Source organism: Phoenix dactylifera, chromosome 7, assembly GCF_051530095.1.
Source record: "Phoenix dactylifera cultivar Ajwa chromosome 7, Ajwa_hap1_PhDact_Kaust_v1.1, whole genome shotgun sequence".
NCBI lineage: Eukaryota > Viridiplantae > Streptophyta > Magnoliopsida > Arecales > Arecaceae > Phoenix > Phoenix dactylifera.
The window spans coordinates 2,019,331-2,044,303 of record NC_143196.1 but is presented as its reverse complement, the minus strand read 5'-3'; the positions used below and the strand labels follow the sequence as shown (position 1 = coordinate 2,044,303).

At 40.2% G+C, this 24,973-nt stretch overlaps 4 protein-coding genes across 10 annotated transcripts; 2 read left to right on the top strand and 2 right to left on the bottom strand.

Moving 5' to 3' along the window:
* Positions 1 to 163: 163 nt before the first annotated feature.
* Positions 164 to 3,546, top strand: LOC103707644 (proline-rich receptor-like protein kinase PERK15). Its single transcript, XM_008792215.5, has 8 exons — positions 164 to 870; positions 1,407 to 1,940; positions 2,102 to 2,188; positions 2,284 to 2,354; positions 2,467 to 2,543; positions 2,639 to 2,786; positions 2,880 to 3,041; positions 3,157 to 3,546. Exons 1-8 carry the CDS (start codon positions 261 to 263, stop codon positions 3,424 to 3,426), a joined length of 1,959 nt encoding a protein of 652 aa, XP_008790437.5. The 5' UTR covers positions 164 to 260; the 3' UTR covers positions 3,427 to 3,546.
* A 923-nt stretch (positions 3,547 to 4,469) lies between these two features.
* LOC103707645 (pentatricopeptide repeat-containing protein At1g74900, mitochondrial) lies at positions 4,470 to 7,140 on the bottom strand. The gene has a single exon (XM_008792216.6). The coding sequence runs from the start codon at positions 7,023 to 7,025 to the stop codon at positions 5,343 to 5,345; it is 1,683 nt and encodes a 560-aa protein (XP_008790438.5). The 5' UTR covers positions 7,026 to 7,140; the 3' UTR covers positions 4,470 to 5,342.
* A 1,024-nt stretch (positions 7,141 to 8,164) lies between these two features.
* Positions 8,165 to 11,972, bottom strand: LOC120111110 (Mitochondrial transcription termination factor family protein). 3 transcript variants are annotated; one of them, XM_089924150.1, is made up of 2 exons: positions 11,018 to 11,972; positions 8,165 to 8,295 (listed from the first exon to the last, which is right to left on the bottom strand). In XM_089924150.1, exon 1 carries the CDS (start codon positions 11,959 to 11,961, stop codon positions 11,032 to 11,034), a length of 930 nt encoding a protein of 309 aa, XP_089780276.1. In that variant the 5' UTR covers positions 11,962 to 11,972; the 3' UTR covers positions 8,165 to 8,295; positions 11,018 to 11,031. The 3 variants fall into 3 exon arrangements, 1 of the variants encoding a protein (XP_089780276.1); XR_016395851.1 differs by lacking the exon at positions 8,165 to 8,295 and adding an exon at positions 8,938 to 9,276 and having other exon boundaries at positions 9,373 to 11,972; XR_016395852.1 differs by lacking the exon at positions 8,165 to 8,295 and adding an exon at positions 9,161 to 9,279 and having other exon boundaries at positions 9,373 to 11,972.
* A 2,181-nt stretch (positions 11,973 to 14,153) lies between these two features.
* CHR1 (chromatin remodeling 1) lies at positions 14,154 to 24,895 on the top strand. Of its 5 annotated transcripts, XR_015967147.2 has the most exons (17): positions 14,227 to 14,348; positions 14,542 to 14,648; positions 15,047 to 15,388; positions 15,475 to 15,573; positions 16,860 to 17,206; positions 17,281 to 17,467; positions 17,582 to 17,757; positions 18,944 to 19,013; positions 19,117 to 19,306; positions 19,437 to 19,541; positions 19,630 to 19,724; positions 19,800 to 19,919; positions 21,689 to 21,808; positions 21,896 to 21,994; positions 22,075 to 22,176; positions 24,091 to 24,242; positions 24,349 to 24,419. XR_015967147.2 is itself a non-coding variant. In XM_039127603.3 (16 exons), the coding sequence occupies exons 2-16, from the start codon at positions 14,574 to 14,576 to the stop codon at positions 24,577 to 24,579; spliced, it is 2,355 nt and encodes a 784-aa protein (XP_038983531.3). In that variant the 5' UTR covers positions 14,154 to 14,348; positions 14,542 to 14,573; the 3' UTR covers positions 24,580 to 24,895. The 5 variants fall into 5 exon arrangements, 4 of the variants coding, with proteins under 4 accessions (XP_038983531.3, XP_038983533.3, XP_038983532.3 ...); XM_039127603.3 differs by lacking the exon at positions 24,091 to 24,242 and having other exon boundaries at positions 14,154 to 14,348; positions 15,478 to 15,573; positions 24,349 to 24,895; XM_039127605.3 differs by lacking the exon at positions 24,091 to 24,242 and having other exon boundaries at positions 15,478 to 15,573; positions 19,440 to 19,541; positions 24,349 to 24,895.
* The last annotated feature ends 78 nt before the right edge of the window (positions 24,896 to 24,973 follow it).

The window sequence follows — 24,973 nt, the reverse complement described above, 5'->3', positions numbered from 1 at the left end:
AAAGAATATACGCTCTTTTTTTTTTTCCGACGTAGAATAGCGCATGGCGTTTTGTCTTCCCATTGTTCTTAGCCATGCATGGTCTCTGTGAAGTGCAATCTTTTTATTTCTCCTAAACGATGAGTATAAAAGCAAAAATTTCTTGCTTCATTTATTTCTCAACCATCATAGTCTGCATCGATCTGTTTTAAATATTCTCGTCGCTTTTGCAAATTTCTCTAGGGGTTCTCAGTGGCGTAGAGGAGCAACGTCGAGCAGGGATGGGGAGGGTGGAGTCCTCTGAGCCGGCACTCCTTCGGAGAAACATGGCCGAGTCTCCCTCTTCTTCCAACTCTACATCCCCACCACCTCAGGCATCACCACCCCCAGCGTCTCCACCACCATCGCCACCACCCTCGACGCAACCTCCACCGGTCACCCGGACTGCTCCACCGCCACGGACTTCCCCGCCTCCGTCGTCGCCCCCACCTCCGCCGCCATCCCCACCATCCCCGTCGGAAAAGTCTCCCTCTCCGCCGGCTCCGCCAAGCCAGCCTCCTGCGACACCGTCATCACCGCCTGAGTCTGAGTCCTCGACGCCCCCTTCTTATTCTGGTGCAGTCCCGCCCCCTCCAAAGAGTTCCGGGAACGCATCACCTTCGTCGTCGATCAAGGGCGACTCGAAGCCATCGAAGAATGGCAAGAACAGCGGCGGCAGCGGCGGCGGAGGAAGCGGCAAATCTGACCCAACTGATCTGCCTCTTATCGTAGGGGCCGCAGTGGGCATCACGCTGTTCGTTATTGCTTTGCTGGCTGTCGCTTTATACTGCTGCCTTAAGAAGAAGAAGCCTCGCAATAGCATGCGGTATTATGATTCTCCAGCGCCCAAAGGTACTTTAAGCTAGTTTTAGCTCTATGGTTACCTATACTATATACCTGGCAAAAAGCTCTCAAGTTCTTTTATTGCAAGAATACCAGCATGGAAGGAATCTGAGCATTCCAATTAGATACTGAATTGATCATCTGCTGTTAGTCTTTTTGATCGCCTTTTCTGCTGCTGTGTCATTCATTAATGATGATGCCTGAAACCTCGCTGAGATTAATTTACAGTTCTTGTTAAAGATAGTTGATTTCAATGTAGCTGGACGGGCTATTGTGTTTGATGCAAACAAGTATATTGCATTTGACTAGTCCTCTGCTTCTTTCTATTAGAGAAAAGAGAGGTGACATTGGTAATCTAAAATTAATTTCCTAAACTATCATAAGAAGAGTTATGAGGAGCAAAGGATGGGAGAATTTGTTATTAGGTAATGAATGGCTTGTGAATTTTTATGATCTCGCTGTGTTATAATTGTTGATGTCTATGGTGTTTTATTACATGTTTCAAGCACTCTTGTATGTGGTTGTAAATATGGTCATCTTTGTAGGTGGTGCATACTATAACAATGGATCGCTTCCAAAATGGCAACCCCAAGGGATGGACCGCATGGGCAAGATCCCACCACCTCCGGGTGCAACTGCCCCAGGCGGCGGCGGGTGGCAACAATCACCACCTCCGGTGATGATGAGTAGTGGTGACATGAGCTCGGGCTACTCCGGCCCTCATGGTCCTCCATTGCCGCCCCCTTCACCCAACATCGCCTTAGGGTTCAACAAGAGCACCTTCACCTACGAGGAGCTGGCATCCGTAACGAACGGGTTCTCCCAGGCCAATCTCATCGGACAAGGCGGGTTTGGGTACGTATACAAGGGCGTGCTCCCTAATGGAAAGGAGGTTGCAGTGAAACAGCTCAAGTCGGGAAGTGGGCAAGGGGAGAGGGAGTTCCAAGCTGAGGTCGATATCATCAGTAGGGTCCATCATCGCCACCTTGTGTCCCTTGTCGGATATTGCATTGCTGGGTCGCAACGGCTGCTTGTCTATGACTTTGTTCCCAACAAAACCCTTGAATACCATCTTCATGGTTAGCTCTCTCTTTTGGTAGTTTTTTTTCATTTAAACATGCTCCAAAAGCACAGAATCTATATGTTTATGTTGCACTTTGTTTTAGTGGAAGTAGAATAGCTAGTCCATATAATTCCCTGCAGGATTCAAAAATTAATAGTTTGCATTCATCTTTTTCAGGGAAAGGCCTTCCAGCAATGGATTTTCCATCAAGACTGAAGATTGCTTTAGGATCAGCAAGGGGTCTAGCTTACTTGCACGAAGACTGTGAGTTTCATGTTTATATTCTTGTAGTCCCAATTCATTTTACTTGGTTGAATTAACATGTCCGAGTATTCTTTTTCTCATGTATCTACATAAAGGCCACCCTCGTATTTTCCATCGTGACATCAAAGCCGCTAATATCCTCTTGGATAGTAAATTTGAAGCCATGGTAAGATGGCCTACCCATAGTTTTTCTTGTTATTGCAAGTGCTTTGGGTGATAGTCTTTTGTTTCTCTCATCATTAGAAAGGACTTGACCAGCTACACGATTGCATATCCAGGTTGCGGACTTTGGACTGGCCAAGCTAAATTCCGACAATAACACACATGTTTCGACACGTGTCATGGGAACTTTCGGGTAAGCAAGATCATCCATATAGTAATTAATCGAAGATCAACAGCTAATCCAGATGAATTCCATCTTTTTGAGACAATCTTCTTCCTTCAATATAGGTATTTGGCTCCCGAGTATGCATCAAGTGGAAAGCTGACAGAGAAATCTGATGTGTTCTCATTTGGCGTGATGCTTTTGGAGCTGATAACCGGACGGCGTCCTTTTGACAACACTAGCACATTTATGGAAGATAGCTTGGTTGATTGGGTTAGTATGCTACTTTATAGGTTCATTATTTTTCGTATGCACCAACTAATAAAACCGCTGACTATGCGCATCTAATATGTTTGTTGGGAGCAGGCAAGGCCCCTCTTAAGCCGTGCATTGTCTGATGAAAACTATGATGAGCTGGTAGATCCGCGCTTGGAGAACAATTACAATGCAATCGAGATGCAACGTATGATAGCATGTGCTGCTGCTTGTGTTCGCCATTCTGCGAAAAGGCGCCCCAAGATGAGCCAGGTATGGAGCCTTTGCATCGCCTTGTTGCTCGATAGCTCGCAAGGAAGGAACTTTAATCTTTTTAATTCTAAAAAAAAAAAGTTGACAGGGCCCATAAATGATTGTCTTGAAACAGATTGTGAGGGCATTGGAGGGTGACACATCGTTGGAAGACTTGAACGAGGGGGTGAAGCCTGGGCAGAGCACTTATTTCAACTCAAGCTCAGACTACGAGTCAGGTTCATACAGCGCGAATATGAGGCAATTCAGAAGGGTTGCGCTTGGAAGCGAGGAATTCAGCAATGAGTACAGTGGACAGACCAGCGAGTATGGGCTCAATGCATCCGATACGAGCAGCTCTGGGGACTCGAATGCTCTTGGAAATCAGAGGCATAAAGCTCGTTAAATGTTCCTAAAAAATAGAAGAAGAAAAAAAAAGAACAAAAAAGATGATCATAATAGAAGATATGTACTCATTCATGAAAGCAAGAAGCTTAATGAGTCTAATGCATTGTAGCCTTCTTTTGTTGGTGGGAGAGATGATTTGGTTGATGTCCTATGAGTGTTTGTTCTTATTAATATCGTAATTATTGGACTTGGCTTCTACTATTTACTAACAGCATGGGCAACTATTGTTCGAATTAAGAAAAAGCTGGGGATATCTAGAATTGTCTTGCCCCACTGACTGCATGTTTTTGATTCTTGTTTACAGGAAAGGATGTGAAAAGAGAAAATTGGGATTCTTTTATTTGGCAGTAGTGTCCATGTTTGCAGCCTGGTTTTCTTTTGTTTCATATTTAAGTGGCGAGCCTTTCTTTTCTTTTTTTTTGGTTGGTTTCTAGTAAGCTTCTGGCATGGCCATACACACTCACACTAGATCCATCAACTAAAGAGCAAAGCGGCCTCTCTAAGTAGCATCTCATAGCACTTCCATACTACCAAGTAAAAGGAGAGACTGACCTTGGATAGATCTGTTTTAAGGGAATTTCATGCATTAATGTGTGGTTTCTTCTGTTTTAGATCAAACCACAGTCCATCCCCTAAAAAAATAAATAAAAAAAAAACATGTAACCATAGTCTAAGCCTCTCCTCTTGTTTGGTTTCCTAGATTTAACCTTTTTTTTTTTTTGAGAATAGAGGAAGCAAAAAACATCCATTATTTTCTAGAGAATAAAAGAATACAAGCAGAGTAAAATAACAGATGTGAAAATGAGAAGAATCACTTATTCTCACTCAGAAAAAAAGGCTTTCCATAGATTAAAGCACCTTAAAACAGCCACAAGGATCGAGTTAATGGAAGTTGTTTTGCTGGAGAGCTGTCTTGCATGGTGCTCTTTAACCTTTAACTTATTAAAATATAACAAATACACATTAGCTTATTTGGTTGAACCAATGAATCAGGTTAGGATGTATTAACCTCTTCTGACACCAAAAAAGACCCAAAAAATCTGAAAGGCTGTTAGCTGAAACAGCAACAAACTAGTCATCTCAGGATCTGATGGGCATTTATTCAATCTTGTGTGAGACAATAAGGGAATCATCTCAGGATCTGATGGGCATTCAGAGTTTAACATGCCATTTTGGGCTCTTATTAAGCTGACAAAACTGCATCACAGTCAGCAAGATGGCAGATATCAGATCAGGAATGCAGCCAATAAATCAAGTTAGATTGCAAGTGGTAGTCCAATGTAGCATACATAATGAGGAGGTCCACCCATATTCAAATTGGAGGAAGGTTTAGAGGAAGCAAAATGAAAAGGACGGATGAACTTCTACACTATGAGAAAAATGATTGGCAAAGACTACCAGCTCTTCTTGCTAGCCCTCCACCCTCACTTTCACTCCCAGCTCAAACCAGAACCTGCACTTCTTTTGTTAATGACTTGATGCTTAATTTTTTTGGGCTGTCTTTGATCAAATGATATGCAAGATAAGATGGCAAACACCGCAGCTTTAACAACTTTCAAAATTCTGCAACAATGGTCATGAACCCCAGCCATGTGCTGGTCCTGACATCCACAAATTGTTCTCAAAGGCATCCACTTATCTTGAACTTGATCATCAAGCCCTCTTCCATCGGTTTGGCTTCGGTCCATGCTAATAAGGGACCAGCTCGCAAATTACTCCAGGGTTTTCTAAATCCTTCACAATGTCCATCCAAGTCAACCTAGGCATTCCCCTTCTCTTTCTAGATCTTTTTTGACCCAGATTTGAGCATCACTCTTGAATCTTCAACTCTTCGTCGCATTGCATGCTCGAACGGCATTCGAATTTCCCCCTTTAATCAAAACCAGCCTTCCAATGCCGAAGAATAAAACAAAATCATGGCCTGATAACCCGAGCTAGACGTTTATGCCGGTCCTGCATCCTCAAGAGCTCTCTGGCAAATCCTTGGTTCCTGGTCAATAACAAGCCATTCAGAACACGATTGAACATGAACCTCCTTGGGAGATGTCCCCTCTCCACCATCTCCATCACCATCTTCCCGGCCACCACCATGTCCTCCGGCCTCTTCCTCGAAAACATCGCACTTATTAACACGTTGTATGTATCCAAATTTGGCAAGCAACCCCCTCGCTCCGCCATCCTCCCAAACAACTCCAAACCCTTCTCTATCTCTCCCTCCTCGCACCAATACCTTATCAATATATTATAAGTCTGCACATTGGGCTCGCACTCCTCACGCTTCATCCTTTCCAAGAATTCCATGGCTTGGTCCATCTCCTCGGCGTGGCAAAGCCCTCTGATCACCAAATTATAGGTAATGGCATTGGGGGTGTATCCCTTCCTCACCATCTCATCAAACACCAAGACGGCATCCTTGACGCAGCCCTTCTTGCAGATGACCTGAATCAACGCATTGTAGGTCGCCACCGAAGGGAGGCAGCCCTCGCCGACCATTTCGTCGAACACGTTCCGGGCTTTGTGGAGCCGACCGGCGAGACCCAGTCCATGGACCATGGTGGAGTAGGAGACCACATCCGGCCGGCAATTGGCCCCCGAATTCGAATTCTCCTTCCTCCCTCTCTTCTTCATCTGAGAGAAGAATGCCAGCGCCTCCTTGATCTGACCTGCTCTGAAGAAGCCCTTGAGCAAGATGTTGTAGGTGTTCAGCGTCGGCTCGAGGCCAGAATCGACCATCTCCCGGAGAACTTCCAGAGCTTTTGGAGTGCGTTTGAGCCGGCACCAACCGTCGGCGATGATGTTGTAGGTGATGGCGTCGGGTAGAAATCGGTTCTTCAGGGCTCGGAGGAGGGAGGAGGCCTTCTCGACGCGGCGGGACTTGCAGAGGGCGTCGAGGAGGGAGTTGAAGGCGGCGAGGTCGTGGGGGCAGCCGAGGCGGGGCATGGAGAGGAAGGAGCGGACGGCGCGGTCAGGCTTGCCGGCGGCGAGGTGGCGCTCGGCGATGATAGCGAAGGTGCGGGGGGTGGGGGGGAGGCCATGGCGTCGGCGGAGGGAGAGAAGGCCGTGGAGGGCGCGGGGGTCGCGGAGGCGGCCAGCGAGGTCGATGGCAAGGTCGAAGGAGGAGGCCGCGGGGCGGGAGGAGGGGAGGTGGAGGAGGGAGTGGAAGAAGAGGAGAGCGCGGGGGGCGTCGTTCCAGAGGCGCTTCATGACGCGGTCGACGAGGGCGGGGGGGAAGGCACTGGGTGAGAGGCGGGAGAGGGATCGGGCGAGGGTTTGGGGGTCGTCGTCGCCGGAGTGGCGGAGGACTGCGTCGGCGATGAGGACGGGGAGGTCATCTTCCTGGGGTGGTGAGGATTGGGTGGTGGGATCGTTTGAAGAATGTCTTCTGAGAGGAAGGAGGGATGGGAAGAGGCAGCGAGGGTTTGGGTTCTGGAGGGAGAGAGGTTGGCCGGCGAGAGATTGAAGGCATGACATCGGGAAGTATGGGACCAGCGGAGTGCTCTGCTTTCTGCACAGGCTTGCCATGCCAGACAAATGGTGGTGATTCGATTCCTTGTTTTGTTTTGTTTTTGTTTTTATTTTATTTTTTTTCACTCGCATCTCACACTAATCTCCCACTTAATCGAAGGCTAAAATACTCCATACTGGTGGAGGAACATATACACACCGGGTCCAAAAAATATCTCCAGAATGATGAAAAGAGGCGACCCAGTCAGCAGCTCTGCTTGCCTTCCAAAATACATGCACAACCTAAAAGACGTCACACTCCTACAATAACCATCAGATATCCTCTGAGAGTAAATGGTCGGAAACCCCCAACCCCTTCTGTAGAAATTAGAATCCACTCAACCACGTTCATCGAGTCCTCCTCCAAGATGATACATCGGGCCTCCAAAACTCGTCTCGCATAAAAGACGCCCTTATTTTGATTGCATTTAATTGGGTGAGCCAAACACAAGGCTGGATTCTTTCATTTCAGAGTCAAAACACCAACCCGTATCTAAACTATCGAGAATTCCTACCATCTGAATTAAAATTTGATGATATCATTACTTAAATTCTATCTTAAAGTATGTTATGTTGTATCAATTGGGCAGCATGGCGTGGCAGCCGCCGGTTGTTGTTTTAAGATTTGAGGGCGTTAGGTTGCTAGGAAATCTTTGCTAGTGTAGCTGCCCGCATTCTAATCTATATATGGATTTATCTCCACCAAGAAATATATGCGCATATCTGCAAACTAAATTATGTATCATTTCTACAGCACTAGAGAGATCTGCTTTATTTTCATTGATTTTACGATAAATGCAGAACTTTCATTGATGAATAATTAATTTCAGAATCTGTGATGCTGATATTATTGTAAAGAGTATATATTAGGGTCCGTTGATTCAAGTAATGACTAAAAGTTGGAGTTTGTTAATGCTACTGTATGAAATATGAGCTATGGCGTATCAGCAACATATTTATATCCATGTCCTGTACCTATATTAATACTTCATAGGCCACAAGTGAAGAGATTCTAGCAGAAGCTGAGTATTTGAAGTATCAGCCACCAGATCAGTAAGAAGTTATGTTTAAGGCTTTATTTCTTCATGACACATTATGGAAGATGACACATCAGACAAATTGTGTCATCAAGGTGCCAATTGCGGTTGGTGTTACATTGTATGAAGGCAATTGCCTTTACAAAGGAATGAGGACAATAGCCTAACATGGAGATGGTACCAGCTTTTTCTATACTGCTTCTGTGGTGTTGTAGCTAGGATAGTTGGAGATCTGCTTGCGCTCGGAGGCGGCTTCATCTGGGTCACATTGTTTCTGGAATTGGAGTCCATACTTAGGTTCTACTCCTCTCCTTACACCGATTAAGCTGGACAAAATGTTCACATTTTCCATACTAGAGTCACTTGTGTTGTATATAAATGTCAAGCACCACAACTATTGCCTACGCTTGCTGCTCGCTCAGTGTCAGTAGAAGGGAAGAAAAGATGGTCACTCCTTTTAGGCAAGAATGCCTTAGGAGAGCATTATCTTTGAATTAATGAACTAATATAGGTACCACAAAAGAGCAGATAAAAAGGCATTGTATTATGTCTATGACTAGAGAGTTCCATGACAATGACATCATATCCTATTGTCTAAGTATTTCTGTGAAAATACTATTCGAATCAGATTTTTCAGATTTGGTTAATGAATTCATTTGGATTTACTGGAACCAAAAATAAATTGAATGATCAATTTGATTGATGTAATTGACCTGCCAAATCAATACAGTCCAAGTCCTTCACTTTATTTGAGATGGATATCATAATTCTTGGGCATATTTCTAATGATTTACAGGAAAATATACCCATTTAAGTGAATCTTGAAGGTTCTTAAGGATTGCACCACCTTTTAAACTATTTTCTGCTAAGATTTTTTCTTAAAAGCTGAAGAATTTTGTATTTTTTTCACATAAAAAGTTTTAATTATATATATATATATATTAAAGCATTTTCATGGTACCCAGACCTTCCCACCAATAAAAGCAATTTATAGAAAATAGAAAAATTCAGAATGATACATCTTGAACATTCTGTGATGCAGTCTGCCAAGCTTTTCTCCTCTTTCTTAGGGCCACGCGCTAGATTTCTTACTGGATTCATCGATTGGGAAGTTTATTTGGGTCGGGGCCCATATCAACCCGACACCCCTCCAATCCAAATCTTGTGGACAGAAAAAAAAAAAAAAAAAAACCTCGGTGGATTTTTTTCCTCCAAAAGGATTCGGGCCAGTCTGGTGTTGGGTTGATATAGGCCATGCTCCAATGGGCTGCCCGATTCACGAAGCCAACAAGAAATCCGACCCAATCCTGCTGGATTATCCAAACAGACTCACAGAGATTGCCAAAACAACATCAACTTTTGCAATGATGTTCTCATCATCTATGTCTGTTATAAAATATTACCTGCTAGATCACTTCCTTGTTCCATATGGTGAGTAGCAGCAGCCTCCGTTCCACACCAGTAGCACTGCAATTGCTTGCACATATGACTGCTTCAAATTTCTTCAGGCAAAATCTCGTTGTTTTTGTTGCAGCTGCTTACCTTTTGCTTCTAACAACAATTGCTGCTTTCAATGATTAGCACATTGTTTGAAAGTTTCTAGTGATACGCATCATTGATCATATTCATCCTGGTTGTGAACATTTTTATGAGTATAATCTGTTTAGGTAACTATGACCTCGATTCCAGTTATGCAGTGAAGGTTATGACCCAATAAATTCCAAAACTAATATGATGCCTCACTGCGGTTGTATGGATATAGCAAACATGGTAGATAAGCTAGAATGGGAGGAGTATATGGGTTTTGAGAACCTCTCTTACCAGCCTAGGTTCTGTCAACTAAACTATCTTGTAGTATTCATTTTTTAGCAAGTAGTTTTTATTCCAGCTTTTTTTCTGCTCAGCCAAGAAGGTTGTAACTGTTCATGTAGCAATGGGAGCTGAGACTCAGAAAAGATTTTCATTGTATAAATTAGTAGGAAACTTCTATGTATGAAACCAACCGAACATATTATCTAAAAACAAGCCCAAATTGCAAATTAACCTATTGTTGCTACAATCTGAGATGGTTTAAAAAAAATAGGGGGATGGGATTATTGGGACATCATTGTCAAATATCACTAGTGATATGTACCATGTTGGCTAAGGAAGCTTCACACACTCAAAAAAAAATCTAAGTGACATTCATATACCTCTTCCATCAAACTGACTGAGAATTGAATTCACCAAACATGCTCATTGGTATTTCAACAACGATTGCATGTTAATCCATAACGAGTTAATGACTTGCAATGAAAGTGATGGACCAAAATAAATTGCTCAAAGAATGCCTTGGATGATGTTTCCAGCCCTTTCTCGCCATTATCAGCCATCAGTGATTTTCTGAGTGTATGACTTTGTGATTGTTTGATTCGATCTCTAAGTTCAATTTATGAATGGTAAAACTACAGCTTAGCAACAGTCTTTAAACTCTTTCTGATATTACCCGGAGCAGCTATTGCCATACCTATCTTAGTTGTTTATGAGTTTCTCTCATGTTTTGAAAACCCATCCCCTTGATTGTGATGGATAAAACTATCCAGCTAATGCCTGCAGGGTGATAAACATCACTTTTGCTATCATGACCTATCAATTCACCAAAATTTTCAATGAAAAACTGGTAAATTTTTAAATTCCTTCAGAATTTAAGCAAGAACATGAACACTGATATCTTAAGGAAGAGCCTTACTTATTCTAGCATTTGAGATGCTTGTAAGGATGAAGAAATGATTCGACGAATGATTACTTTTCTATAATGGTGGAATTCGTAGCATGATCCTTGGCAAATAAGTGAGCAGGAAAAAACAATTTTCTGTTTCAATTATAGACAACAGATATTTTGCAATCACAATCAAACTAGCAAACAACAAACAACTTTTTGTTAAGATTCTAATTCACCAATTTTACATAGACATCAGCAAATTGTTTGTTATAATATGCATTCCTCCATATATCCAATAAAAATCTCTAGTAAAACAGAAAAATAAAGGAAGGAGGACAGAATCATACTGCCTCGACATGCTTCACTTCCATTTAGCATAAAACCGCTCATCGCTCCACAACAGCATCCTCTGCAATGGAATTTGAACATTCCTCTGCTTCAAATGCAAGTGCCTCGGAATTATCCTCTTCTTCAAACTGAAAGCAAGGTACTGTGGAAACTTCTTCAGCTCAGCCACCGACCTCCCCATATTGTTCACCAGGTACTCGATCTTAGGTCTCAGGTTATTTTCCACACTGTAGCCAAAGATTGCTGGACAGCGGGCACAAAGACCAGCTGACTCCTCGTAAGAAAACCCCAGATTCTCTAAAAATCTGATCTTGGAGACAAGCTTCTCGATGGGGGTATTGAGGAGGTGGGCATTGAGATTGGTGGGGGAGTTGAGGTTCTTGAGCCCCAGCTCGTGGAGGAATTGAAGGGTCGGCCGAAGTCGATACTCGACGTTGGAGACAAGGAGCTCAGGGCACCGGAGGATGAGATCACGAGCTTGCTCGTGATCGGCTGAGAGGTCGGTCGCCAGGAAGGCAAAGACAGGGGCGAGGGTGCGATCGATGTCGGCCGAGGAGAAGATCCTGGGGCAGAGGAAGGAGAGCCGGGGGAAATGGGAGTCGGAGAAGCCTTTGGATCTGAGGTAGTCGACGATGGAGAGGATCCAATCGAGGGTTTCCAGCGAGGAGGAGGAGGAGGAGGAGGAGGTGTCGACGCCGAGGGTTTTGAGGTATTGGATCTTCTGGCGCCGCGAGGGGCGGAATCGTAGGAGGAGAGGGGGGTGTGGAGAAGAGAGAGGAGGGGAATTAGGGTTGGGGTTAGGATTTTGGGAGGAACAGAGGGTAGGGAGATGGAGGGAGTGCATGAGAGGCATGGTTCCTGCGTTCCGTTCCGTGTGGCGGGAGGAAGCAACGGCTAAGTCGACGGAGGCCAATCCGGCCATCATATGGGAGGTCTTTGGCATAAAACAACAATGACGTGTGGCTCTAAAATCATTTCTTAGTAGTAGGCTTTGAAGAATTATCTTGAAAAAAAAATAAAGGATAGAGCTCTACGCCACATCAAGGTCATCATTCTCCCACTCAGCTGAGTCAGCGGCCAGACTTGTCTTTGTTTTCTAAAAGCCCTCGCATCCTAGCTTTCTTAAAGGTAGATTTCGATGGTAATATTGCTAAGAGAGGTGAGTGGAGGGAGTGAACTTTGTTATTAGAGACCATTACTTTGAACTTGTGGCGGTCGGTAGACGGCACATCTATATATGACGTCTTTGCTCTCGGAGTTGAGTTGAGAGTGGCGTGAAAAGGCATCTCTTATGCGGGGCACACTCTGGGTGCATGCTGCATCCACTTCGAATAGGATTCGGCTACTGTGATCAAGTGGATCTGAGGTTGGCACACGATGACAGACGGATAGATTCTGCTCTACGACATCCAGAGGCTTGCTGGGGGTTGTGGCTCTTTTTGAGCTACTCATGTTTATCGAGAGATGAATAGTGCAGCTGACTGGATAGCCTTCTTTGCGGCGCATCACTCTCATTGATTTTTCTAGACGAGCCAAGTGGAGGTTCCTTACTCTTTTCGCCATTTTTTTTTTTTTTTTTTACTTTGTTGGCTGTACTTACATGAGTGTTGTGTGAGGCAACGGTGTACCAAAAGAAAATTTAAATTTAAATATTATAGTGTACCTAATTAATTAACCCACGGCTTAAATGGGTGCTCTTGTGCTAATGAGTGATTGGTCATTTGTGGATGCTATGCATATCATAGCACCATCTTAGACACACAAGAAGAAAAAAGTTCTAAAAAAGGGATCAAAGTGAACCTTATTTTTATTTGTCTTATGCATAGCATGTATGATAATATATATATATATATATATATATATATATATATATATATATATATATATATATATATATAATGGATGGAATCCGAATGTCTATAATACTTTGAGGTTCTGTTTGGTACATGATTGAAATTGAAATCATAGTCAAAATCAGAATGCTCATATTTTCCAATATATTTGGTTCATGACCAAAATCGAAATCTAAATTATTATGGAATTTGAATATTATGGAAGAATCATTATTGAGTTTTAGAGGATTGGAGTCTTCATATTCTATATGGGACTCTCTCCAACCAAGTAATTGGAATGAAAGTCACTCGTTTCTATCCCTATTTCAAAACCATCCTTGGGTGGATAAGTATCATAAAAAAAATTGGTCAACTTTTTCATCGACCAACTTACCCATATTTTTATACTTCTTTAAATAGCTAAGTTATTTTCCTATAGATAACATTTATCTATGAAATATGGGAAAGCTTTACTCACCTAAGAGATAGATAAATCATTTTTTCATTAGCCAAAAAATAACATTTTTTTTTTTGTTTTTAAAGTATCCTTAACCCTATAATAATATAATAATAATGTAATAACATAATAATGCTATAACGTATATTATACTAGTGTAATATAATATAATATATTATCAACATTATATTATATATTATTACTATTATATTAAATATAATATAATATGATATTATTATCATATAATGATATGTTATTACTATAATATAATATATTATACATAAGATATTATGATATTATGTTATAATATAGATGATCATATGTTATATTATAATATATTATTATTATATAATATAATATGATATATAATAATATTTATATAATAAAAGATATTATAGAAAATATAGATAGATCTTAGCAATATATCTAGGAAAACCAATGCATAAAAAAATATAAATAAAATATTTTTTTATCTGAATATTATCCAGAAAATATTTATCTGAAAAAATATAGATTTCAGCCAAGTTTTTTTAGTGAATCACATTAACTTGTTGTGCACCACTGAACCGCCTCTGACGTTGTAAGCCAATTTTGAGTCCAACCGTACTGAAAAAGCGTGGCCTGGCACATTCCGTAGACTATCTTATGCGTAGCCACTCACGAATCGAAATAAAAAACCTTGTCCCGACGCAGAGCGCCGGAGAACCAATTGCCGCAACCCACTAATGGACCCGTTGGGGCCTTTTCAAATCCCCACTCCCCTTTGACATTGCTGCCCTCACGACCTTCTCTAGCGGTCGGACCGCGCAGACCGGGTGAAATCTCAGTCAAATCACCCTCACCCTTGAAACGGCATTCTCGTAATTATGTTCGATCCCCAGGCCCTTTTGAGTGTAGCGCTTCGCACAGGCTTGCATTTTCCCGCTCAAAACCCAGGGATCTGCCCTAATATGTCAAGAAATCTAGCCAAGCGACGCCGTCCCTCCCCTCTTTCTTCCTCTCTGCTTCTCGAACTCATCTCGCTCTCCTCTCGCCGCTTAGGTATGGAGGAAAAAGATTTGTATGCTTTTATTTTTTTTTTTCCTCAGAGAGAGAGAGAGAGAGAGAGCGTGAAAGGAAATTTTCTTCCTTTTTAATGGATCGTTATTTATAGCTTTTTCTATGTTCTTTTTTTGAATTTGGGTTATTCTAACATGATTGATTAATGCCTTGTTTTATTTTTTCTTATTTTCAGGTTTCTATTTTGCTTAAATCTCAGTAGAAGAGATGGAGAGGGAAATGGAGAATGGGGGCAAAAACGACGGAACAGCGGATTCGCCCACATCCGTTTTGGAAGACGAGGTATCTTTCAGTGTTTTCTCTTGCTTTCTCTGTTTGTTTGTTTCTGTTGTCTATAGTTTCATTTGATCTCAAGTTCCTTTCTTTCTTCCACTGTACTTCTAATTCACGCTTCTATTAGGGTTAGGGTTTCATTTTTTTTAACATATATTTTTAACCATTGCCAAAGCACACCCCCCCCCCCCCCCCCCCCCCCCCCCCCCCCTGTTTTGAATAATATCATCTGATTTCAGATATTCTTTTTTCCTTCCATCATCTTTTCAATTCACTTGTCCGTCAAGTTTTTTTTTTTCCCCTTTACTTTTGCCCCTTTTTACTTTCTATTTGGTTGTGGAAGCGGGAGTTACTCCTTTTCTCGATGCTATATCTTATTTGTACGTTTTTTTAATGGGTGAAAACAGGAGATGTGCAACGGTCAGGCCACTGGTGGTGTTACATCGGAAGAGGAAGAAAAACCGCAAGTTGATGGCAATAGGAAGAACGGGGTGGCCTTTGAGGAAGACTCCTCGCTGCCACTCGAATTCGAAGCAAAGAATGGTGACACCTCCCTCATCACAGAAGCCATGACACAGGAAGAGGAGAAGTTGCTGGAGGCTCGAGTGAAGGAGGATATGAAGATAAAGCAGGAAGAGGCTCAGGATGCTCAAAATCCCAACTTTCGGTTCAGCAAGCTGGATGAGTTGTTGACACAGACCCAGCTCTACTCAGAGTTCCTCCTTGAGAAGATGGACGACATTACATTTGTTAAGTTTCTTGTGGCGTATCTTATTTTCTGCAGTCCTTCTGTTTGTTTGGATGCCTGTTTGAATTTTCGTATGGGTTTGGCCAGCAGAATGGCATGGAGAACCATGCTGAAGCAGGGGACGAGGGTAAAGGAAAGAAGACCGATCGGGGTCGAAAGAGGAAAGCCACCACTCAATACAACACTGTGAGTTCATGCAGTGATCCTTTCTCAACCTCTGTGCTTTGCTAAGATTTTAAATTTGATACTGAAGATTGGATGTGACTGTTGGAGTAGTATGAAAAGGATGATAAATTTCCTGGGTCATCTTAGGGCTTTGGAATGTTTTTATTAGTCGAAGGGAACTGCTTTTGGATGTGCTTCCTACTGAGTTTGTTAGATTTTTGTTGTTTTCTCTTAATACTTGATGAAGATGTTAAGTCATGGTGTTGCTTGAACATACAAAGGCTTGATGATTGGTGCTTTGTAGCTCAATTTGGTACCAAATTTAGAATTATGCTTGCTTCTTGTTCTTAAGTATTTAGAATTAAGCTAAAGATCTACTGCAAAGGAGATACCTGATTTTTCTTTAAATTTAGGCTATATTGGATGGCTCTCTAGTGAAGGTTTTTAGCTCTGCATTCTTGCATACACTTTTTAATTATTTGATGTCATACTCATGTTAGCTAGTGTGAAAGGGTACATGGCCTACATGCTTTCCTCAGTTCCTGTTGCCCCTCATAGTCACATGTTTCCTAAGACTGTCTTTAATATGACACTCCCTGAAACTCATTTCCTTTTTTCTACTTAGACAATACTTATTGGGTCTTTTAACAAATGTTGGGTGGTAACATTATTTTATGATTTCTTTACACATATTTCTTGCTTTATATGTTTTTCTAAATTGCACCATGCAAATTCTCTCTTGCTTATGTTATATATTCTGCTTACTAGTGGGATGCCTGAACTGCAAAATTGGGTCGATCATTTTAATTTTCACATCTAAAGTTTCATAATATTCTGTTCCCTTTAACTATTCTAGCATCATTATTGAAGCCATTGAATATCTTGCGTGCAATTTCTATTTCCAACATTTTTTTGTTAGACAACCTGAGATTATATTAGAACACAAAATCCCGGTGACTGCATTGAGGGGGCTACACCCTTATAAACCATTAAGTAAAAGGGCGGTTAACATTGATCGAGTTTTGAAAAATGAGAAGTAGCTTATGGAGGCAGTACCAACTACCAACTACTAACTTCAAGTCACATAGAGTAGAAGAAAGAAGAAAAGGGTCTTACAATTGAATGCCAAGCCAATACAGAATGGTTAGTGTTGTTATGCCCAAAAGCAGCACATTTTCAGAAGAAAAAGATTTATCTATCAGTCAGCTATATATATTTATATATTCATATCCTTGTGCTTTTGTCATGCAATTCCTTTTCGGTTCCCTGTACCTGACTAAGATGTATGTCTGCTTTGCTGTCTTTAGAGGAAAGCAAAGACTGCTGTTGCAGCAATGCTTACTAGATCCCATGAAACTATTGCTCCTGAAGATGCTGATCTTACAGAGGAGGAGAGGGCTGCAAAAGAACAGGCCAAACTTGTGCCTCTAATGACTGGGGGAAAGTTAAAGTCTTATCAAACCAAAGGTGTTAAGTGGTTAATTTCACTTTGGCAGAATGGTCTCAATGGGATACTAGCTGATCAAATGGGCCTGGGCAAAACAATTCAGACAATTGGATTTCTTGCACATCTTAAAGGGAAGGGTTTAGATGGTCCTTACATGATTATAGCTCCTCTTTCTACTCTCTCAAATTGGGTAAATGAGGTTTCAAGGTAAAACTCTGTCCTTTTTCTCATTCTTTATACTTGTAAAAATTATTATCTAACATGAAAATTTTCAATTTCAGGTTTGTGCCTTCCATGAGTGCTATTATATACCATGGATCAAAGAAAGAAAGGATGGAGATGCGGAGAAAGTTTATGCCTCAAGCGATAGGCCCTAAATTTCCACTTGTTGTTACTTCCTATGAGGTTGCACTCAATGATGCAAAGGTTCTAGCTCAGTATAAATGGAAATATGTTGTGGTGGATGAGGTGATGCTGAAACTAAATTACTGTTTTTTCTTTCCATTTTTTGCTTATCTTTCTTGCATCATATCAGTGATCTGTACATGGCATTTGATCATTTATTCTTTTTCCCTTTCACAGGGCCATCGATTGAAAAATTCAAAGTGCATATTATTAAGGGAATTGAGACGCCTGCCAATTGAAAATAAACTTCTTCTAACTGGAACACCTCTTCAAAACAACTTGGCTGAGCTTTGGTCATTATTGAACTTCATTTTACCTGATATTTTCTCATCCCATCAAGAGTTTGAGTCATGGTAAGGATGCTTTGGGGTTTCATTTCCCTTCTAAATTGAATTGCACATTGTTGAAATTTGTATCTTTTCACTGTCATCATCATTACTGTCATACACATTCTTGTTTGATTTTGTGAGGCTTTGCAAGGAAATAACGTTTCCTTTTAGTAAATAGAATGTCCGCATCAACACCGAAAGATAACTGTAGAAAGAACTGAAATCTTGCATGTGAATAGGTTGGAATTACTTTTGTGGTTGATTGTTAATATAGGTTGTCAATAAGTTAGCTATGATGATTTTGTCCACGTTAAATGGATATCTTGAGAACTGGTTTTCTAGTTAGTTTTATGAATCTCATAGATCAACTATTCCTTCTTTATTTTCAACCTTTGTGATTGTCATTGCTTTTGGTCTATTTAGATACTGCTATATTCTATTATCACATCATTTTTGGCAGTATGCTCTTAAATTCTAATATGACGGAATTGAGTATCGGTTTTGGGAGTCTTCTCTGTCCATTGATGTCCATGTTACATGGACACTCGTGTCTAACTCTATGTGTTGGATACATATTGGAATCAAATATGTGTCAGGCACTTGGATGTTTAGTTTTCCCCCCATCTTTTACAGATGGATGAACAATTTGACTCTTCTGATAATGAGTTCAGCTGACCCTAATAATGTCGAAAGTGATCTTTCTCTTCTTTTCTATATATTGGCCAAATATGTAGATATTGAAATAACTTTGCAAAATATCCCTTTTCCTGTATCTGTCAACAAATTAGGAAGTCTGGAAAACACATATAGTGAAAGACCTTAACAAATAATATATATTCTAATATTTTCTTTTGTTCGATGTTGAGAAATAAAATATATGATTTAATCATTATTTATGTATTCCATATTCCTTTTTTTCTCTCTCTTGCCGAGTCAGACGCTTGGACACGTGTCCAAATCTGATTCTCGAATCCATGTCCATTGAACACTGATTGATGTTGTCAGGACAACATTAAGTTTTTATGGATCTCTAGCTGGTATATAAATTGGTTCTTCTCCTTTAGTTTCCTATTCAATTTTTTTTTAACTTTCTTCAATTGGTAAAGCATATTTCTTGTACCAAGAGATACATGGTATGTGGCTCATGGACTGTATTTTGATCATTTTCTTGTTGTTGATTTGGGTATCGATATACATTTACTTTTCCAAGGTTTGATCTGTCTGGGAGGGGCAATGTTGAGAATCAGCAGGAAGAGAGTGAAGAAAAGAGAAGGGTTCAGGTACTTGACTTTTTTGTAGATATATGTTTTATGTATTCTGCAGTTACTAACTTCCGGTAGGTTTCCCTTGTATTTTCAGTAATATCTGATGAGTTGTTTTCAGGTGGTATCAAAGCTCCATTCTATTTTACGCCCATTCCTCCTACGACGAATGAAGGAAGATGTGGAACAGTTGCTCCCTCGAAAGAAAGAGATTATTTTATATGCTAATATGACTCAGCATCAAAAGCATCTCCAGGATCTTTTAGTCAATAAATCACTTGAAAACTACTTGCAAGAGAAGGCAGACAATAGTAAGGATTTTCGATATGTGGGATAAGTTTTACTAAATCTTGTAAAATGCTTTGGACAAAGTAAAGCCTGCCTATTTGTTTTGGATTGCATTGTTCCGTGTTTTGTTTTAATGTTTGGACTGCAATACAGTAGTTTGGAGATCTGGCATGAAAGGAAAGCTAAATAATTTGGTAGTTCAGCTTAGAAAGAACTGCAACCACCCTGATCTCCTAGAGTCTGCATATGATGGCTCATGTACGTGTTTTATAAACTGGTAAATTTATAGTCAGCAAGTGGAGATGAATTCAACTTCATAATGTTTTCTTTTGCTCCTCCTCTACAGATGTTTATCCTCCCATTGAACAGTTAGTGGAACAGTGTGGCAAATTTCAGTTGCTGGACAGATTATTGGGTTTATTACTTGCTCGGAAGCACAAAGTCTGTTTTTTTTAATATTTCTTTAATGGGACAATATTGACTTTTAAAACATTATGAAATCGGGGTTGTTTTCAGGTTCTGATTTTCTCCCAATGGACAAAAGTATTAGACATCATGGACTATTACTTCAGCGAGAAAGGCCTTGAGATTTGCAGGATTGATGGGGGAGTCAAACTGGATGAAAGGAAAAGGCAGGCAAGTGACATATTTTCTGGATAAAATGACTTTTTTCCTTTACAAAAAACAGTTTTTATATCACAAAATCTCCTGTTACATGCTGGTGCTTTCTGGGTTTGGTTTTTGCTAAGTTATGTTAGTTTTGATTTATGTCTACTTTTCTGATGGATTGTTTATATACTGTGTACATAACATCATTTACCATCCTGCAATTTGTACATGCAGCTCATGAAGTGGTTTGCCTCCATTAAATTGAATTGGGGAAATTCATGCTACTTCAACATTGACATGTCTTTTTAACTGACACAGGGGACAAGCAGATATATTATTGTGAACTGGATGATTGTATCAGTATTTTACTAGCGGTCGCAGTGTAGACTATAATACATATACTGATTAATGCATTTAGATAATATGAGGTTTTTTGTGTGGGACTGTGTATGCTATCATGCAAGCTGATTCCCTTACTGTCAGAATGGTGACTTTTAAGGAAGGAGGAAAATGTGCCTGGTATGATATGCCTTCTTTTGCATGTCTGTCAAGCATGCATACATAAAATGCAAATATGAAACTGACTTGTTTTCTTTTCTTTTGACCTTTTTCTTTGAATGACCATAATTTTGAGGATTGAACCACCACATTATTTTGGATTTTGAATTAAAGAAATAAAAGTTCGTTGGGAGGATATCATGTAAGCATGTTTCGAATATCATTTGGTTGAATTCACTCTTACATTTATATTAAAGGTTTTAACTAGGGCTGCAAATGGGTTAGGTCAGACAGGTGCATGCTTGGCCCCAACCTGACTGGCTTAATATTTGGATCTTGATTCTGGACCCAAACCCAATCCATTGGCCACTTGAATCGGGTTGGGCCAGGCCTATGGAAAATATTTTAGATGGATCTTGTAAGCTGGATCAGGGTCAAGTGTGACCCAAACTTTGGTTTAAACTGAGTCAAGTCAAGTCTGCATTTTGGATCAAGAATTTAGCTATTATTTTATAGCTAAACATATAGTAATTTATAATTAAATATAAATCAGTAAAAATTTAAATAAAATTAAAATCACCTTGAACATAAATTCTTATTCATTTTTTAAGTTTTATGGAAGAAATTATCTTTCTTGAGGTACAAGTTTACACACTATAACTTTAAAATCATATATTAATATGCTTGAGAACATTATAAATAAGAATTCTCTAAAATAATTAATGAGTGTTTAAATATAATTAAGAGAAAGTAGGTTAGAGGAAATGTGGTTGTTGAGATAAACAAAGGGGGATAGTTTAAATGAGGGTTTGTTTAATGAGTTGAAAAAAAAATACATATATGGTAAAGGAGGAGGGTTTTTATATGATTCTGTTTTTCGGGTTGGGTAGGATCGCTTATGAGTTGGGTCGGGCTCTTTTTTTGTTGACCCAAATAAGGCCTAGATGATTTTTGAGCCAGGTCCAATCGGGTTGGATCAGAAAATATAAAACTCAGAGCCAACCCAGTTTTCAAATCAGGTCCAATTTTGGACCTGACCTGACCCATGAGTCTTCAAATACAAGTCATGCCAGGTCTAATTGGGTTGGGATCGTGTCAGGTCATGGATCCTCTGGCCTATTTGCAGCCCTGGTTTAACTATTTAAATGCAGGTTAAGTTGTAACTAACAGAGCATGCTTTTGAAACATTTTCCTTCTCATGTGGTCAATGTGTTCCTTAATTCTTAATTTTTATGGTTTTATTAGCAGTGTTCGGCTGTAGTTCTAAATAGATTATGCCTTGTTCTTGTGGATGGCAGATAGAGGCATTCAATGATCCAAATAGCGATGTCAATGTCTTTCTTCTCAGCACTCGGGCTGGTGGGTTAGGTATTAATCTTGCTGCTGCTGATACCTGTATATTATATGATAGTGACTGGGTAAGCTTCTTTTCTAGTTGATATTTCATACTTGCATTATAATGTAGTGCAATATTTGGGAACTGACTGATCTTTCATTAAATACAGAACCCTCAAATGGATCTGCAGGCAATGGATCGATGCCACAGGATTGGGCAAACACGGCCAGTGCATGTATATAGGCTGGCAACATCACATTCTGTAGAGGTTGATTGTTCTTGAAACCATTTATGTTTTTGAGAACCTATGCATCACAGGATGAAAGCTTATACCCTTCGTGTTGGCAGGGACGAATCATAAAGAAAGCTTTTGGGAAATTAAAGTTGGAGCATGTGGTTATTGCAAAAGGACAGTTTCAGCAAGACAGGGTGAAGCCCAACACATTTGAGGTCAGTATGGTTTTTCCATTTTCCTTTGTGATGTTTGAAATTGAAAAAACCGAAACCAAAATTGAAATCCACTGCCGCCCCCGAAACCGAAACCAAAATTGAATGATTTTGACATAAAAATCCATAACCGCCACCGGAAATGACCGCAAAATCGAAACTAAAACTGAAAAACCGAAAATTGTTAACTTTTTTTATTCGTTTCAAAATTTTCACATATAAGTAACTAAATTAAAGATATTGTCCATAATTTTCATAATATAATCCATAATATAACCAAATTAATCATATAATATTTTCGGTTTACACAAAATATAAAGGGTTTTAAGGGTATTAACTATTAAGTATCGGGTGTATTTGGTTTTGATTTTGGTTTCGACTCAGGGAATCATCAAAACTATAACCGAAACCAAAACCAAAACTGGATGGTTTTTGATTTTTAAACCCATCACTGAAATCATCCCCATTTAATTTCGGTTAAAACTGCTTGGTTTGGTTCGGGGACATGTAAAATATTTGGGTATTCATTCTTGTTGACATCTCCAGCATAGCGATAGGTTGGTTACATAGAAAATCCTTCAGCCCATAATTCATACTCGAGCTTTATAATCCTATACCTGACCCATTTATTTTATATGGACCCATATCTAACCCACCAACCCAATTAGTGGTAGTCAAATCTTTTATTCTGTTAAATAGAAATGAAATTGCGAAAAATAAGGGGACTTGGGCTAATCCTAGATACACTGTCTGATTGCCCCCTCCACCTTTCTCTACACATACTAGCTGTTTGATGATAAGTTTAAAGGTTTGTTCAACCCACGGTGACTTGGCAGGTTGGAGGCTCAAACCCATAACTACAATCAGTTTGCTAACCCCCAAACCCAGCTTGATTATTTTGGGCTGGTTGGCAGGTCTGGGTGAGAAGTTACCACCCCTAGCTGCAATCCTCTTGGCTGAATGCTTCTGAAATTTGAATAGTACTGTGCTTAGATTTCTAAAGATTTGGAAAGAACTAAAATAAATAATTAGAACATAGATATTCTAGTATGTATATTTTTTAATGAAATCATGAATAGTAGGAAAATGCTACATGAATGTTAACAAAATTCAAGATAACAATTAAATATGAATAAATGGCACACAATTAAGCAGGTCACTGTGAAACTGTATTAATTGTCATGTGAAGGTGTTGACAGTAGCGGAATGGGCAAGTATTAAGTCTGTTTCATGCTAGAAAGTTTGGTCTTTCAATTGAGCCTTTGAGAATTTTTGGGAATTGTAATAGTGTAAAGGAGGTCCTGTTTGTTTACGACAAGTGGTCTGATTCTATTTAGGGTGTAGTTTGGTTGGGTTTGGTGCATACTTGCGTCATGCCTAAAGTCCTAATATATGACGGTTCTGGATCATGCCTATACCCAGGTTTGAGCCATTTGCTTAACTGGTTTGGTCAGTGGTCATGCCTATACACAGGCTTGAGCCATTTGCTCAACTGGTTTGGTCAGTTTTGAGCAGTATGAGCCAATCTGATGTTCTTAAAACTCAACTATTTCAGGTCAACTCTGGTCACATTTTATTATTTTGAATCTGAACTAATTGGATGATGTTTTGAGACCAAACTTGTGGGTGTAATTTCCTGTTTTGAGTTTTTCCTGAACTCCGACTGACATGGTTTTGGGAGGTATCTAGGTGTACTCAATCCAGTTGCAACCCTAATCTTTACAGAGTTAATTTGATGGCAATGACTTAAGACATACTTATTGAAAGCATATGTCAAATGGTTTTTAGGACTTGAATAAGGTGGCAACAAGGGTCATCGATTTTTTGTTTATCTTCTTTTACTTGATATAATTGAATTAACTGTTGGGATTCATAAAATCTTGTTTTTTTGCTTGTTGCTTGGCCCGATCCTTGAAGGAATTAGAAGAAAGACAACCCTCTTGAAGTCTTTTTTTTCCCTTTCTATGGGAATTGGGCCCTGCTATATACTCTCTCTTTTTCTCCCTCACCTGCTCCTTCTCTTGCCCCCCTGCGCCGATATCCTGCACTTATCAGTCTGGATCCTGCGGGTTAGCCCAAACAGGCCCTTATTTTTTCTCGTCCAAGAATGTTATGTTCTACTTGATATCTATACTCATTGGGGCAATCATGGATTTTTTGCTTTAAAACCTTCAGGAATCAGAACTATTGGCACTGCTTCGAGACGAAGAGGATGAAGAGGATAAGCTTATTCAGACTGACATTAGCGACGAAGATCTATTGAGAGTCTTGGATCGCAGCGACTTGACAGGACCAGCAGATGGTGATGCAGCATCAAGTAGTTCTCTTCCTCTTAGAGGACCTGGTTGGGAGGTGGTGATAGCAGCTAAAAGTGGTGGCAGTGTGCTCTCTTCACTCAGTAGCTGACTCTTGAGTGCAGTGAACGAACCCTTTTTATTTTTGGGTGGTGATCATTCCATTGGATTCACACTATGGTAGTCCATGGGATTGGTTCATGGAACTTTTGTATAGGAAGTGCAAGAAAAAGCGAGGGCAGATCCTGTAGTTTGTTGCAATTTTGACAAGACTCTCCAGGGAAGCAACAAGCTGTGTTAGCCTCCATCCCATGAACGTAGAATTCTTGTTTGTAAGCTAAAATGATATGGCACCGTGTCCCTTGCGCAAATTGGCTATAAGATGATATGTGCTTCTGCTCATAATATATTTAGAGATATTTTCTTCATGATTTGTTAGTGTTCCGTTGCTGTGGGATTCTTTAAGATTAGGATACCCATTTTGCTTTGGAGTGAGCTAATAGGTC